At 44.8% G+C, this 16,683-nt stretch overlaps 1 protein-coding gene across 1 annotated transcript in view; it reads left to right on the top strand.

The window, feature by feature from the left end:
- Window positions 1-16,683, top strand: part of YARS (tyrosyl-tRNA synthetase) — a 46,281-nt gene that overhangs the window by 7,193 nt on the left and 22,405 nt on the right. The window contains exons 2-5 of the mRNA XM_025395766.1: window positions 842-988; window positions 1,133-1,308; window positions 6,641-6,770; window positions 14,272-14,352. Coding sequence (XP_025251551.1) covers window positions 842-988; window positions 1,133-1,308; window positions 6,641-6,770; window positions 14,272-14,352 — 534 coding nt within the window. The remainder of the gene's footprint in view (window positions 1-841; window positions 989-1,132; window positions 1,309-6,640; window positions 6,771-14,271; window positions 14,353-16,683) is intronic.

Genomic DNA, 16,683 nt, shown 5'->3' with positions numbered 1-16,683 from the left:
CCCAGGCTGGAGTGCAGTGGCGCGATCTCGGCTCACTGCAAGCTCCGCCTCCCAGGTTCAGGCCATTCTCCTGCCTCAGCCTCCGAGTAGCTGGGACTACAGGCGCCCGCCACCACGCCCGGCTAGTTTTTTTGTATTTTTAGTAGAGACGGGGTTTCACCATGTTAGCCAGGATGGTCTCGATCTCCTGACCTCGTGATCCGCCCGCCTCGGCCTCCCAAAGTGCTGGGATTACAGGCTTGAGCCACCGCGCCCGGCCTAGATTTTCTTTTATACTTTGGTTTAGAAAGGGGAGGGGGAGCCTAGCTGAAGTAATCTTACAGGAGTAAAACAGGCAAAAAAGTTAAGACAAATGGTTATGGGAAAACAAACAGTTCCAGGTGCAGGGGCTTTAAATCCATCACAAGTGATAGACGTGGAGGCTTTGGGTACCATCAGCCAGACACAAATGTGGGGGCTTAGGGTACTATCAACCGGGTGAATTCCTGGGAACTGCGATATAGCTTGCCACAATATCTTATCAGTTAATTGCGTTCTTTGATGTGCTGGGAGTCAGCTTGCACAAGTTAAGTCCTTGAGGAGGGGGGTGGGTAAGAGGCTGCAAGGGGCTGCAAGTGAAGGAGCCAAAATGGAGTTTGTCTGGCTCTCTCAGCAAAGGGAGAGTCAATTCGGGTTAAAACAAGGTAGGGTATCACATCCACACTGAGAGCATGGCTGGACCTCCTTGATGGCTCTGAGCCTGAATCTCCAGTGACACATCCTTTTGTTTTCCTTGTCACACGGTAAAGGATGAGCAAGGTGGGACACCGACATTAAACTAACTCTTCTGCTTCCACAACAGGAGGTTCTAGGGGAAGATAAGCTGAAGGAGATACTGAAGGAGCGGGAACTTAAAATTTACTGGGGAACAGCAACCACGGGCAAACCACATGTGGCTTACTTTGTGCCCATGTCAAAGATTGCGGACTTCTTGAAGGCAGGATGTGAGGTAAGAACTAATGCTATAAGCCCTTGAGGAATGACCCAAAGGAGACCCAAGAGAGACTTAACAAGGACAGGGTGGGGCTGGAGGAGATAGGTTGGAGGTAATTGGACAAATTCTCATTTTGGTAGCCCCTTATCTCTTATCCAGGTAACAATTCTGTTTGCGGACCTTCACGCATACCTGGATAACATGAAAGCCCCATGGGAACTTCTAGAACTCCGAGTCAGTTACTATGAGAATGTGATCAAAGCAATGCTGGAGAGCATTGGTGTGCCCTTGGAGAAGCTCAAGTTCATCAAAGGCACTGATTACCAGCTCAGCAAGTAAGTGCTTGATCATCCACCCTCCTTGTGGCTCTGGTGCTGCTAGCTAATTACAGGCCTGTGGAGTCCAGTCATTCTTTACATTTAAATTAGAAGCTATCTGGCATGACCTATTAAGAACCGTTTAAAACTTTATACTCATTGTCCTTGTAATTCATCCATCAGAAGTATACTGACTAGTAAATGCCTTAATACTGTCGAATTTGCTGGAAATACAAACATAACCATAACAAAGTCCTTGGCCTTGCAGAACTCACAGCATATGGGAGAGTGATTGTGAACAATTCAGCCTCCCTTTCTCTTCCAGCCTCAGCAAATAATAAGAAAAGAAAAGTGAAAGAAAAATATTTCACTTGTTTTTCACCACCCCAACAATTGTTATTGCTTTTTATCTTTGTGAGTTTTGTTCATATTTGGAAAGTTAGCATAGATATTTCATGTTCTGATGTTTAACTTACTCTTTCTTTTTTTTTTTGAGATGGAGTTTCGCTCTTGTTGCCCAGGCTGGAGTGCAATGGCGCAGTCTTGACTCACTGCAACCTCCGCCTCCTGGGTTCAAGTGATTTTCTTCCCTCAGCCTCCCAAGTAGCTGGGATTACAGGCATGCACAACCACACCCAACTAATTTTGTATTTTTAGTAGAGGCAGGGTTTCTCCATGTTGGTCAAGCTGGTACTGAACTCCCAACCTCAGGTGACCCTCCCGCCTCGGTCTCTCAAAGTGCTGGGATTACAGGCATGAGCCATTGCCCCCGACCTAACTTACTCTTTCTTTTTTTTTATTTTTATTTATATTTTTTGAGATGGAGTCTTGCTCTGCCACCCAGGCTGGAGTACAGTGGCGTGATCTCACCTCACTGCAAGCTCCGCTTCCCGACTTCACACCATTCTCCTGCCTCAACCTCCCGAGTAGCTGGGACTACAGGCACCCACCACCTCTCTTGGTTAATTTTTTTGTATTTTTAGTAGAGACGGGGTTTCATCATGTTAGCCAGGATGGTCTCGATCTTCTGACCTTGTGATCCGCCTGCCTCGGCCTCCCAAAGTGCTGGGATTACAGGTGTGAGCCACCATGCCCGGCCTAACTTACTCTTTCTTTCTTTTTTTTTTTTTTTTTGAGACGTAGTCTTGCTCTGTGCCCCAGGCTGGAGTGCAGTGGCGCAATCTCGGCTCACTGCAAGCTCTGCCCCCCTGGGTTCACGCCATTCTCCTGGCTCAGCCTCCCGAGTAGTTGGGACTACAGGCGCCCGCCACCTCGCCCGGCTAATTTTCTTGTATTTTTAGTAGAGACGGGGTTTCACCGTGTTAGCCAGGATGGTCTCGATCTCCTGACCTCGTGATCCGCCCGTCTCGGCCTCCCAAAGTGCTGGGATTACAGGCTTGAGCCACCGCGCCCGGCCAACTTACTCTTTCTTAAGTAATTTCCCCATGCTATCTCATTGTCTTCACATTTAAAAAATTTTAAAACCTCAGATATGCATGTATAAGTACATAGCACTCTATTAGTCACTTTTGCATTTTAACCCTTAGAACAACTTTTTAAAATGAGCATTATTTTGTCCTATTTCACAGATAAGGAAATTAATTCAGATTTAACTTTCCCAGGTTTATATATCTAGTAAGTAAATGAATCAGGATGTGAACCCAGATCTCTTGCTTACTAGTATATTTCTCTTTTTACTGCATCTAATATAATTTTCTTTACCATTCCTCATTATTGATACATTTAGGGCTTTAAATAAAGCATATAGGCTGGGCAGGGTGGCTCATGTCTATAATCTGAGCACTTTAGGAGAATTGCTTGAGAATTGCTTGAGGCCAAGAGTTCAAGACTACCCTGGCCAACATAGCAAGTCCCCATCTCTCAAAAAAAGAAAAGAAAGAAAGAAAAATAGGACCAGGCAATGGTGGCTCACACCTGTAATCCCAGTGCTTTGGAAGGCTGAGGTGGGCAGATTACTTGAGGCCAGGAGTTTGAGACCAGTCTAGCCAACACAGCAAAACCCCATCTCTACTAAAAAATACAAAAAATTAGACCAGGCATGGTGGCTCACACCTGTAACTCAGCACTTTGGGAGGCTGAGGCAGGCGAATCACGAGGTCAGGAGTTCAAAACTAGCCTGGCCATCGTAGTGAAACTGTATCTCTACTAAAAATATAAAAATTAGCTGGGTGTGGTGGCATGTAGCTGTGGTCCCAGCTACTCGGGAGGCTGAGGCAGGACAATTGATTGAACCCGGGAGGCAGAGGTCGCAGTGAGTCGAGATCGCGCCATTGCACTCTAGCCCGGGCGACAATGCAAGACTCTGTCTCAAAAAAGAAAAAAAGTTAGCCAGGCATTGTGGCGTGCGTCTGTAGTCCCAGCTAGTCGGGAGGCTGAGGTAGGAGAATCACTTGAACCCAGGAGTTGGAGATTGCAGTGAGTGGAGATCATACCACTGCACTCCAGCCTAGGCAACAGAGTGAGACTCCATCTCAAAAGAGAAGAAAGAAAAAGAAATGACTAAATAAAGCATATGAACATCTTTGAATCTACAGCCTTTGTAGAGTACCTGAAATTTTATTCATTTTTACATTTAATCTACAGATCTTTATGGAGCCCCTGGTATATGATAAGCACCGTTCTAGATACTGGATATGCAAAAGTAAGCCAAAACAAAAGTCCCTATCCTAATGGGGCTTACATTCCAGCAAGGAAATACAGACAGTAAATAATAAGTTATATGTATATCAGATGGCAATAGCTAAAACAAAGCAGGCAGCCCAGGGTAGAGAAAGTTTTCGGGAAACAGGGGGTTTCAATTTGAATGAGATGGTTAGGGAAACCCTCTACTAAAATGACATTAGGCAGAAACCTGAATAAGGTGAGGGAGTGAGTCTTGCAAATATGTATTGAATTCTTGCTATGTGCGAGACACTAGTCTAGGAACTGGGGTTATACCTGTGAAGAACACAGGCACGATTTTTATTCTCCAAGAACTTAAGAGAATTTGGGATATGGGAAGCTGGGATAAATAAAACTATCTTTCTTTAAAGTCACTTGATATTTTTCTATATACAAAAATGACTTTAGGGCCAGGCATGGTGGCTCACGCCTGTAATCCCAGCACTTTAGGGGGCTGAGGCAGGTGGATCACCTGAGGTCAGGAGTTCAAGACCAGCCTGGCCAACATGGTGAAACTCTGTCTCTACTAAAAATACAAAAATTAGCCAGGCATGCCTGTGATCCCAGTACTCGGGAGGCTGAGGCAGGAGAATTGCTTGAACCCACAAGGCAGAGGTTGCAGTGAGCCAAGATCACACCACTGCACTCCAGCCTGGGCAACAGAGCAAGACTCTGTCTCAAAAAAAAAAAAAAAAATGGCAGGGGGTGGGGGCGCTGGATGCAGTGGCTCATGCCTGTAATCCCAGCACTATGCGAGGCCAAGGCAGGAGAATCACTTGAGCTCAGGAATTTGAGACCAGAGTGGGCAACATAGTGAGACCTCATCTCTACTAAAAATCAAAAAAATTAGCTAGGCCTCATGGCATGCACCTGTAATCCCAGCTACTTAAGAGGCTGAGGTGGGAGGATCACTTGAGCTGAGATGGAAGCTGCAGTGACTGATTGTTCCATTATACTGCAGCCTGGGCAATAGAGCAAGATTCTGTCTCAAAAACAAAAAAAAACATGGAAATAGACTGGGAAATTTTGATATCAGTTGAAAAGGCATTCCAAATGAAGAGACTGAAGGAGAATGGCAGAGAAGCAGTATTTCAAGAGATAATGGCAGAACATTTTCCAGAAGTGAAGAAAAATACTAATTAAAGCCCTCTTTTTAAAAGGAAAAAGAAGTCTGGTACTGTGGCTCACACCTGTAATCCCAGCACTTTGGCAGGCTGGGGTGGGTAGATTGCTTAAGCCCAGCAGTTCCAGACCAGCCTGGGTAATGTGGGGAAACCACGTCTCTACAAAAAATAGAAAAATTAGCCATGTGTGGTGGCACATGTCTGTAGTTGTAGTTCCTCTGGAGGCTGAGATGGGAGGATCACCTGAGCCCAGGGAGATTGAGGCTGCAGTGAGCTCTGATCACACCACTGTGTTCCAGCCCAACAACAGAGTGAGACCCTGTCTCAAAAAAAAAAAAAAAAAAAAAAAAAGACAAAAGGAAAAACATAAAAATAAAGTAATATTGGCCGGGTGCAGTGGTTCACACCCGTAATCCCAGCACTTTGGGAGACCAAGATGGGCGGATCACGAGATCAGGAGATTGACACCATCCTGGCTAACACAATGAAACTCCGTGCCTACTAAAAACACACAAAAAATTAGCCGGGCATGGTGGCGGGCACCTGTAGTCCCAGCCACTCAGGAGGCTGAGGCAGGAGAATGGCGTGAACCTGGGAGGCGGAGCTTGCAGTGAGCCCAGATCATGCCACTGCACTCCAGTCTGGGCGACAGAGCGAGACTCCGTCTCTCTAAATACATAAATAAATAAATAAATAAATAAAGTAGTATTTTAGTTGAGAGGATACGTCCGTCCCATTTTAGAAGCTACCAGGCAGTGCTCTGTTTGAATGTCCTAATGTAACTGGACTCAGGTTTGGCTGCCCAGACACTTGAAAGCCAGACACAAGGGACAAGGGTTGGTGGGAGGAAAAGCAGGTTTAATCAGGGAACCAACAAACTGAGAAGATGGTGAACTAGTGTACTAAAGTACTATCCTAAATTCTAAATTTTACCATAGTGTTTTTAAAGGGAGGCTTGGTATGGGAGGCATGCAGGAGTGGTGAGAATGCAGGGTCTGTGTGTCTTTGTTCTGATGGCTGTCTTGCATAATTGCCTGTCAGGAGGTATGGTTGGTGTTATCTTGACTTCAGACTGATGGTGATGGACTAATTGTTCCAGACTCCCTCTGAGCAGGAGGATTCTGCAGTCTGGGCTCCATGCCTAGTTTGTTTCAAGATTGGCTTCTGGAATCTCTTTCTTTTTTTCCAACTTTTATTTTAGATTCAAGGGTTGCATGTGCAGATTTGGGTAAATTACATGTGACAGGAGTTTGGTCTACAGACAATTTTGTCACCCAGGTAATCAGCACAATACCCAGTAGGTAGTTTTTGAATCCTCACCCTCCTCTCTGGAATTTCTTAAGCAAGAACATAATTACATAAGCATGCATTGCCAGAAGGGAGGGAAAGAAGAAGAAGAAAGTTGGTGATTAAAATATATTTTTAAAACTGAGATCCCTGGTTACACTAAGGTTAGGGAAGTAAATTAATGTGCTTTAGATTGCCCTAGGAAACTGAGGCCTAGGCCCAGGTTTACAGCTGTCCTCTCTTCCTTTCCTCTTCAGAGAGTACACACTCGATGTGTACAGACTCTCCTCCGTAGTCACACAGCACGATTCCAAGAAGGCTGGAGCTGAGGTGGTAAAGCAAGTGGAGCACCCTTTGCTGAGTGGCCTATTGTACCCCGGACTGCAGGTACTTAAGTGGGATGGAATGGCCCGATGGCCTTTTCTGCTCTGGTTTGATGACAGGCATATCTCATTGCGCTTTGCTTTACTGCACTACACAGATAGTGTTTTTTTTACAAATTGAAGGTGTGTGGCAACCCTGTGTCCGGCAAGTCCACCAGCACCATTTTTCCAACAGCATGTGCTCACTTCATGTCTCTGTGCCACATTTTAGTAATTCTCACAATATTTCAAGCTTTTTCATTATTATCATATCTGCATGGTTATATGCGATCTGTGACCTTTGATGTTAATATTGTAATTGTTTTGGGGCACCACAAACTGTGCCCATATGAGACAACGAACTTAACAAATATTGTGTATGTTCTGACTCCTCTACCATCCAGTCATTTTGCCACTCTCCTGGCCTCCTTATTTCCTGAAACAGGACAATATTGAAATAAGGCTAATCAATAACCCTACAATGGCCTCTAAGTGTTGAAGTGAAAGGGAGAGTCACACATCTCTCACTTTATTTATTTATTTATTTATTTATTTATTTTTGAGACAGAGTCTCGCTCTGTCACACAGGCTGGAGTACAGTGGCGCGATCTTGGCTCACTGCAACCTCCGCCTCCCGGGTTCAAGCAATTCTCTGCCTCAGCCTCCCGAGTAGCTGGGATTACAGGCGCCTGCCACCAGGCCCAGCTGATTTTTCTGTATTTTTAGTAGAGACGGGGTTTCACCGTCTTAGCCAGGCTGGTCTTGAACTCCTGACCTTGTGATCTACCCACCTTGGCCTACCACAGTGCTGGGATTATAGGCTTGAGCTACCGCGCCCAGCCGCACATCGCTCACTTTAAATCTACACCTAGAAATGATTAAGCTTAGTGAGGAAGGAATGTTAAAAGCCGAGGCAGGCGGAAAGCTGGGCCTTTTGCACCAAATAGCCAAGTTGTGACTCCAAAGGGAAAATTCTTGAAGGAAATTCAAAGTGCTACTCCAGTGAACACCTGAAAAATAGGAAGTGAAACAGACATAATTTTCACTTATGCTGATATGGGGAAAATTGTAATAGTCTGGATGGAAGAGCAAACCAGCCACAATATTACCTTAAACTAAAGCCTACTCCAGAGAAAGGTCTTAATTGTCTTCAGTTTTATGAAGGCTAAGAGAAGTGAGGAAGATGCACAAGAAAAGTTTGAAGCTAGCAGAGATTGGTTCATGATGTTTAAAGGGAAAAAAGCCATCTTCATAATGTCAAAGTGCAAGGTGAAGCGGCAAGCGCTGATGTAGAAGTTGCAGCAAGTTACCCGGAAGATCTAGATAAGATCATTGATGAAGGTGGCTACACTAAACAATGGAGTTTCAAGGTAGATGAAATAGCCTTTTATCGGAAGAAGATGCCATCTAGGACTTTCGTAGCTAGAGAGAACTTGATTCCTGGCTTCAAATCTTCAAAGGACAGGTTGAATCTCTTGTTAGAAGCTAATGCAGCTGATGACTTGAAGTTGAAGCCAATACTCATTTACATTCCAAAAATCCTAGTGCCTTTAAGAATTAGGCTATATAGGCCAGGCATGGTAGCTCATGCCTATAATCCCAGCATTTTTGGAGGCCGAGGTGAGCAGATCACTTGAGGCCAGGAGTTCAAGACCAGCCTAGCCAACATGGTGAAACCCTGTCTCTACTAAAACTACAAAAAAAAAAAAAAAGAAAAGAAAAAGAAAAATTAGGCCAGTCGTGGCGGCTCACACCTGTAACTCAGCACTTTGGGAGGCTGAGGCAGACAAATCACGAGGTCAGGAGTTCGAGACTAGCCTGGCTATCATAGTGAAACTGCGTCTCTACTAAAAATATAAAAATTAGCTGGGTGTGGTGGCACACACCTGTAGTCCCAGCTACTCGGGAGACTGAGGCAGGACAATTGCTTGAACCTGGGAGACAAAGGTCGCAGTGAGCTGTGATCGCGCCATTCACTCCAACCCGGGCAACAATGCAAGACTCCATCTCAAAAAAAAAAAATTAGCCAGGCATTGTGGCACGCGTCTGTAGTCCCAGCTATAGTCGGGAGGCTGAGGCAGGAGAATCACTTAAACCCGGGAGGCGGAGGTTGCAGTGAGCCGAGATCACACCACTGCACTCCAGCCTGGGTAACAGAGTGAGACTCCATCTCAAAAAAGAGTTATGCTAAGTCTACTCTGCCTGTGCTCTATAAATGGAACAACAAAGTCTGGATAGTAGCACATCTGTTAACAGTATGATTTACTAAGCATTTTAAGCCCACTTTTGAGACCTACTCCTCAGAAAGAAAGATTCTTTTCAAAACATTACTGCTCATTGACAGTGCACCTGGTCACCTAAGAGCTCTGATAGAGAGCTTCTGTAGAGCTTGAGATGTTCAGGAGTTGAACGTTATTTTCATGCCTGCTAACATAACATCCATTCTGTAGCCCATGGATCAAGGAGTGATTTCAACTTTCAAATCCTACTATTTAAGAAATACGTTTCAAAAGGCTATAGCTGCCATAGATAATGATTCCTGTGATGGATCTGGGCAAAGTAAACTGAAAACCTCTGAAAAGGATCCAGCATTCTAGGTGTTATTAAGAATATCTGTGATTCGGCCGGGCGCAGTGGCTCACGCCTGTAATCCCAGCACTTTGGGAGGCCGAGGCGGGCGGATCACAAGGTCAGGAGATCGAGACCATCCTGGCTAACACGGTGAAACCCCGTCTCTACTAAAAATACAAAAAAATTAGCCGGGCGAGGTGGCGGGCTCCTGTAGTCCCAGCTACTCGGGAGGCTGAGGCACGAGAATGGCGTGAACCCGTGAGGCGGAGCTTGCAGTGAGCCGAGATCGCGCCACTGCACTCCAGCCTGGGCGGCAGAGCGAGACTCCGTCTCAAAAAAAAAAAAAAAAAAAAAGAATATCCGTGATTCATGGGAGGAAGTAAAAATAGTTTGGAAGAAGTGGATGGTAACTGTCATGGGCGACTTTGAGGGGTTCAAGACTTCAGTGAGAGAAGTCACTGTAGATGGAGTAGAAATAACAAGAGAACTACAATTAGGAGTGGAGCCTGAAGATGTGACTGAATTGCTGCAATCTCATGATAAATTTTGAACAGATGAGGAATTGCTTCTTATGGATGAGCAAAGAAAGTGGTTTCTTGAAATGGAAGCTACTGGTGAGGATTCTGCGAACATTGTTGAAATGGCAACAAAGAATTTTGAATATTACATAAACTTAGTTGATAAAGCAGCAGCAGGGTTTGAGAGGATGGACTCCAGTATTGAAAGAAGTTCTATTGTGGACAGAACGCTATCAAACAGCATCACCTGCACCAGATAAAGCTTTCATGAAAGGGAGAGTCAATTAATGTGGCAAACTTCATTGTTGTCTTATTTTAAGGAATTGCCACAGCCACCGCAGCCTTCAGCAGCCACCCCCCTGATCAGCCAGCAGCCATCAGACATGGAGGCAAGACCTTCACCAGCAAGATTATGACTTGCTGAAGGCTCAGATGATGGTTAGCATTTTTGGCCATACCTTAACCAAATTAAAGTATGTACGTTTTTGTAGACATAACGCTATTACACACTTTAAATAGACTACAGTATAGTGTAACCACAACTTTTATATGCACTGGGAAACAAAAAAATCCAAGTGACTCACTTTATTGTGGCTGTCTGGAACTGAACCCAGAGTGTCTCTGAGGCATGCCTGTACTGTATACAAACCTCTCTCCTGGCACCAGTTAAATACATGCATTTGCTGTTCTTCTCCAACCTATAGGCCTTGCTGTGTGTCTCTCCTATTCCTCCCCTGCTTCCTGGGATACTCTTTTACTTCTTCCATTATAATTCCTTCGCTACCTGTCTGTCCTTTAAGACATTGTTCATCTCATACACCTTTATGTTAATCATAATCCTTTTTATCATAATCTTAATAAAGGAAATAAACTTCAGAGTGATATGTGAAAATAAATTTGAGCATGATCCTATTTTCTGTTAAACAAAACAAATACATGTTTTGTTTAAAAGAAGCATCCTTCTGTTTCCTTTGTGTGCATGTATATTTGTATGAGCAAGGAAAAGGATAGAAAAATACAAACCAGACCGGCGCAATGGCTCACGCCTGTAATCCCAGCACTTTGAGAGGCTGAGGCAGGTGGATCACGAGGTCAGGAGATCGAGACCATCCTGGCTAACACGGTGAAACCCCGTCTCTACTAAAAATACAAAAAATCAGCTGGGCGCGGTGGCAGGCGCCTGTAGTCCCAGCTACTCGGGAGGCTGAGGCAGGAGAATGGTGTGAACCCAGGAGGCAGAGCTTGCAGTGAGGCAAGATCACACTACTGCACTCCAGCCTGGGTGACAGATGCTGCGAGACTCCATCTCAAAACAAACAAACAAACAAACAAACCAAGCTGTTGATACTGGTTACCTTGTGAAGGCAAGATGAAAATATGGATAGACTTAACTTTTTCTTTGTATATCTGTATAATTTTCTTAAATTTTTTGTAGAGACAGGGTCTCACTATGTTGCCTAGGCTGGTCTTGAACTCCTGGCCTCAAGTGATCCTCCTGCCTTAGTCTCCCAAAGTGCTGAAATTGCAGGCATGAGCCAACACATCTAGCCCTCTATAATGTTTGATATGAGAAAATAAAAATTTCCCTTGTCACCTCAAAGAGACATTTTCCAAGGTTAAACCTGGAGCTGGGTGCAGTGGCTGGCGCCTGTAATCCCAACACTTTGGGAGGCCAAGACAGGCTGATCACTTGAGGTGGGGAGTTCAAGACCAGCCTGACCAATATGGTGAAACCCCATCTCTACCAAATAATACAAAAATTAGCCAGGTGTGGTGGCATGCCCCTGTAGTCCCAGCTACTTGTGAAACTGAGGTGGGAGAATTGCTTGAACCCAGGAGGTCAAGGTTGCAGTGAGCCGAGATCAAACCACTGCCCTCCAGCCTGGGTGACAGAGTGAGACCCTATCTAAAAAAAAAAAAAAAAAAGAAAACTCGGAGACATGCTAGTTCTGCACTGTTGACTGGGTGCCATGGTTTATGCCTATAATCCCAAGTACTTGGGAGGCTGAGGAGGGGGGATCACTTGAGGCCAGGAGTTCAAGACCAGCCTAGGCAACATAGCAAGACTCCATCTTTCTCTTATTCTGTATGTGTGAGACTCCATCTCTTGAAAGAAAAGAAAAGAAAAAAAGAAAGAAAGAAAGCAGGGAGGGAGGGAAAAAGGAAAGAAAGAACTAGGTCTGTACTGTCTAATGCGGTAGCCTCTAGTCCTAGTCATATGTGGCTAGTGGCTATTAAAATTAAATAAAATGGAAATTTTTATTCTCTAGTCGCATTGGCTATATATCAAGTTCTTGGTTAGCTACTGTATTGGACAGCACAGACATATAACATATTCATCACTACAGAAGATTGTGTTGGATAATGCTGTTCTAGATTATTCCTGCTTGTTCAGCCTTTTCTTCCTCTTCCTTTCAGCCAATCATGCACTAAATTTTATCAATTCTACTTTTTAAAAATGTCTTAAATTCATTCTTGCTCTGCGTCCTCATTGTCTTTTGTTCATCAATATTTCTCACTTAGACTTTCACAATAGCCTTTGAGCCATTCACTTTGTCTCCGACCCATGGGTCTCAAGTCTACCCTGCCCTGTTACTGTTGTCATCTTCCTACAGTGCTAGTCATATTTCTCCTCTCCTTAAAACCTTTCACTGGTTAAGATAACACTAGGCACCCTAGCATGACATTTAATGGTCCTTACCTACTTTTCTAACCTTATCAGTCACTGCTTCCCACCTTCCTTGAAGTTTGTACTTTTGCAGACTGAATCACTCAGAATTTCCCTAAACACTTCACACCTCTGTGCCTTCTCACATTCTGTTTCCTCTGCATGATGAAAAACATCTATATGTTCTTCAAAACCAAGCTTAGCCCACAGTCTGATATTAGGAAGCCCTCCCCACACCCATCTAACTAGATAGAGATAATTTCTTCTTTTATGTCAACACTGTTCCTTATATGAACATCTAGGTTAGCCCTTAGCACACTGAGTTGAAATGATCTGTTACATGTCTCTCCCCAGCAGGATAATTGGGCTTCTTGAAGGGAGAGTCTGGGTCTGATTTATCTCACCATCCACGGAGCTGGCAGCAGGCCTGGCATGTCATAAAGGACAGTCACTGTTTTATTTATTTATTTTATTTTATTTTTTGAGACAGGGTCTCCTTCTGTCTCCTAGGCTGGGATGCAGTGGCACAATCATGGCTCACTGCAGCCACAAGCTCTCTGGGCTTAGGTGATCCTCCTACCTCAGCCTCCTGAGTAGCTGGGACTGTAGATGCATGCCATCACACTTGGCTAATTTTTGTTTGTTTGTTTGTTTTTTGTTTTTGTAGAGACACCTGGGCTCAAGTGATCTTTCCACCTCAGCCTCCCAAAGTGCTGGGATTACAGACGTGAGCCATCGCACCCAGACAGTCACTATTTTCTAGTTCAGTCTTACCTTTTTCCCGAATTCTCACAGGACTTCTTTATGCTACTTATTTTTTTTTTTTTTTTTGAGACGGAGTCTCGCTCTGTCGCCCGGGCTGGAGTGCAGTGGCCGGATCTCAGCTCACTGCAAGCTCCGCCTCCCGGGTTCACGCCATTCTCCGGCCTCAGCCTCCTGAGTAGCTGGGACTACAGACGCCCGCCACCTCGCCCGGCTAGTTTTTTGTATTTCTTAATAGAGACGGGGTTTCACCATGTTAGCCAGGATGGTCTCGATCTCCTGACCTCGTGATCCGCCCGTCTCGGCCTCCCAAAGTGCTGGGATTACAGGCTTGAGCCACCGCGCCCGGCCTATGCTACTTATATGTCATTTGTCGTAGGCCACCTTATTCAGTAGGATGCTTTTGGCATGACTGCGGTTTATTTCCTTCTTCTCTCCCTCCCTGCAGGATTCCGCATATCCTGAGGGCAGAGACTACTCTTATTTTTTTATCCCATGACATCCACATGGAGTAATGTTCACCACAAGCACTCAGCAACTGTCTTTGCAGCTTTTGAGGCCAAGAGGGAGGCTGACTGCTGTTTTATTTTCTTCTTGGCTTTACCTTCTGAAAAATCTAGTAATTTCCTAAACTTTCTGATTTCTCAGACCTATATAGAAGAAATAAAGTAGATGTTTAGGCCGGACACAGTGGCTCTTGCCTGTCATCCCTGCACTTTGGGAGGCCAAGGCGGGTGGATCACCTAAGCTCAGGAGTTTAAGGCCAGCCTGGACGACATGGCAAAACCCCGTCTCTACTAAAAGTACAAAAAATTAGCCGGGCGTGGTGGTGCATGCCTGTAATCCTAACTATTCAGGAGGCTAAGGCAGGAGACTCACTTGAACCTGGGAAGCAGAGGTGGCAGTGAGCCGAGATCATGCCACAGCACTCCAGCCTGGGCAACAGAGTGAGATTCTATCTCAAAAAAATAAAGTAGATGTTTATGTTCATGTGTTTCTTTCCACAGGCTTTGGATGAAGAGTATTTAAAAGTAGATGCCCAATTTGGAGGCGTTGATCAGAGAAAGATTTTCACCTTTGCAGAGAAGGTGAGTGTCCGCTTTCCTGTCTTTTTTCACTTGCGCCTCAGCGGTATGCAACTATGTTTATTGAACTATGATGGTCAGTCCCACTAGTCATAGTGTATGGTAAATATTCTCCTTGTTTTGCAGTTGAGAAAACTGAGGATAGAAGAATAAGAAGTTGTCCAATATCACACAGTTAGTAACTGAGCAGGAATTATTAGTACCCAAATCTTTCAAACTCCAAAGCCCATGTGCGTGGTGACAACCAGGAAGCTGCTTCCGCACCTGTTGGATTTAGTCCTTTCCTAATAGCCCAGTTTCCAAGGAGAGGCATTACCAGATGGAACTACTGTCCTTTCACAGAGCATTTGGTTCGCATTTCCCAGCATCTTTTTCTTTGTTTTGTCTTTTTTTTGAGACAAGTTCTCGATCTCTCGCCCAGGCCAGACTGCAGTGGTGTGGGCCTGGGCTCAAGCAGTTCTCCCACCTCAGCCTCCCAAGTAGCTGGGACCACAGGTGTATGCCACAACACTCGGCTAGTTTTAAAATTGCTTGCAGAGATGAGGCCTCCCTGTATTGCCCAGGCAGGTCTCAAACCCCTGGGTTCAAGCAGTCTTCCTGCCTTGGCCTCGCAAAGTGCTGGGATTATAGGTGAGATCCACTGTGCCTGGCTTAGTTTTTTGATATATTTAATGAATGCAGAAATGCTTACACTCTCTCTCTCTCTCTCTCTCTCGCTCTCTCTCTCTATATATATAAATATAGATATAGATCAAATATATATATAGATCAAATATATATATAGATAAAAAAATATATATATATAAAATATATATATATATATATATATATTTTTTTTTTTGAGGCAGAGTTTCGCTCTTGTCACCCAGGCTGGAGGAGAGCAATGGCTTGATCTCGGCTCACTGCAATCTCCCTCTCCCAGGTTCAAGCGATTCTCCTGCCTCAGCCTCTTGAGTAGTTGGGATTACAGGCGCCTGACACCATGCCTAGGTAATTTTTATATTTTTAAGTAGAGATGGGGTTTCACCGTGTTGGCCAGGCTGGTTTCGAACTTCTGACCTCAGGTGATCCACCCATCTCAGCCTCCCAAAGCACTGGGATTACAGGTGTGATCCACTGCACCCAGCCACAATATAAATTTTTTGAGGACCAGGTGCTGTGGCTCATGCCTGTAATCCCAGCACATTGGGAGGCTGAGGCAGGAGGATCATTTGAGCCTGGGAGTTTGAGACAAGGCTGGGCCACATAGCAAGACCCTGTCTCCACAATAAAATAAAAAATTAGCCAGGCACGCCCCTGTAGTCCCAGGTACTCAGGAAGCCGAGGCAAAATGATTGCTTGAGCCCAGGAGTTTAAGGCTGCAGTGAGCCATGATCACACCATCACACTCCAAACTGGGTGACAAAGCAAGACCTTGTCTCTGAAAAAAAAAAAAAGAATAAAATAAATACATTTTTTTGATTAATTGTTTTTATTTTTTTATTTTTTATTTTTTGAGACAGAGTCTCGCACTGTTCCCTGGCTGGAGTGCAGTGGCGCAGTCTCGGCTCACTGCAACCTCTGCCTCCCAGGTTCAAGTGACTCTTTGCCTAAGCCTCCCAAGTAGCTGGGATTACAGGCGCCCGCCACCACACCTGGCTAATTTTTTTGTATTTTTAGTAGACACAGGGTTTCACTATGTTGGCCTGGCTGATCTCGAACTCCTGACCTCGTGATCCACCTGCCTCAGCCTCTCAAAGTACTGAGATTACAAGCATGAGCCACTGGGCCTGGCTTGTTATTTCATTTTATCTGCACAATTAACTTTTTTTTTTTTTTTTTTTTTTTTTTTTTTTGAGTCTCGCTCTGTCGCCCAGGCTGGAGTGCTGTGGCCGGATCTCAGCTCACTGCAAGCTCCGCCTCCCGGGTTCCCGCCATTCTCCCGCCTCAGCCTCCCGAGTAGCTGGGACCACAGGCGCCCGCCACCTCGCCCGGCTAATTTTTTGTATTTTTTAGTAGAGACGGGGTTTCACCGTGTTAGCCAGCATGGTCTCGATCTCCTGACCTCGTGATCCGCCCATCTCAGCCTCCCAAAGTGCTGGGATTACAGGCTTGAGCCACCGCGCCCGGCCACAATTAACTTTTTAGTTGGACCTTCTTTTATTATTACAGCAGGCATTTGGCCCATACCTTGTTTTTGTATGACTTATGAGCTAAGAATGGTTTTTACATTGTTTAAGGATTGTGGAAAAAGATGATGAATATGCAGTAGAGAGCATATGTGGACCAGAAAGCCTAAAGTCTTTTTTTTTTTCTTTTTCTTTTTCTTTTTTTTTTTTTTTTTTTTTTTTTGTA

The sequence above is a fragment of the Theropithecus gelada genome, chromosome 1, assembly GCF_003255815.1.
Source record: "Theropithecus gelada isolate Dixy chromosome 1, Tgel_1.0, whole genome shotgun sequence".
Lineage (NCBI taxonomy): Eukaryota > Metazoa > Chordata > Mammalia > Primates > Cercopithecidae > Theropithecus > Theropithecus gelada.
The sequence above is the reverse complement of the archived record's forward strand: the minus strand, read 5'-3'. Positions and strand labels throughout refer to the sequence as shown.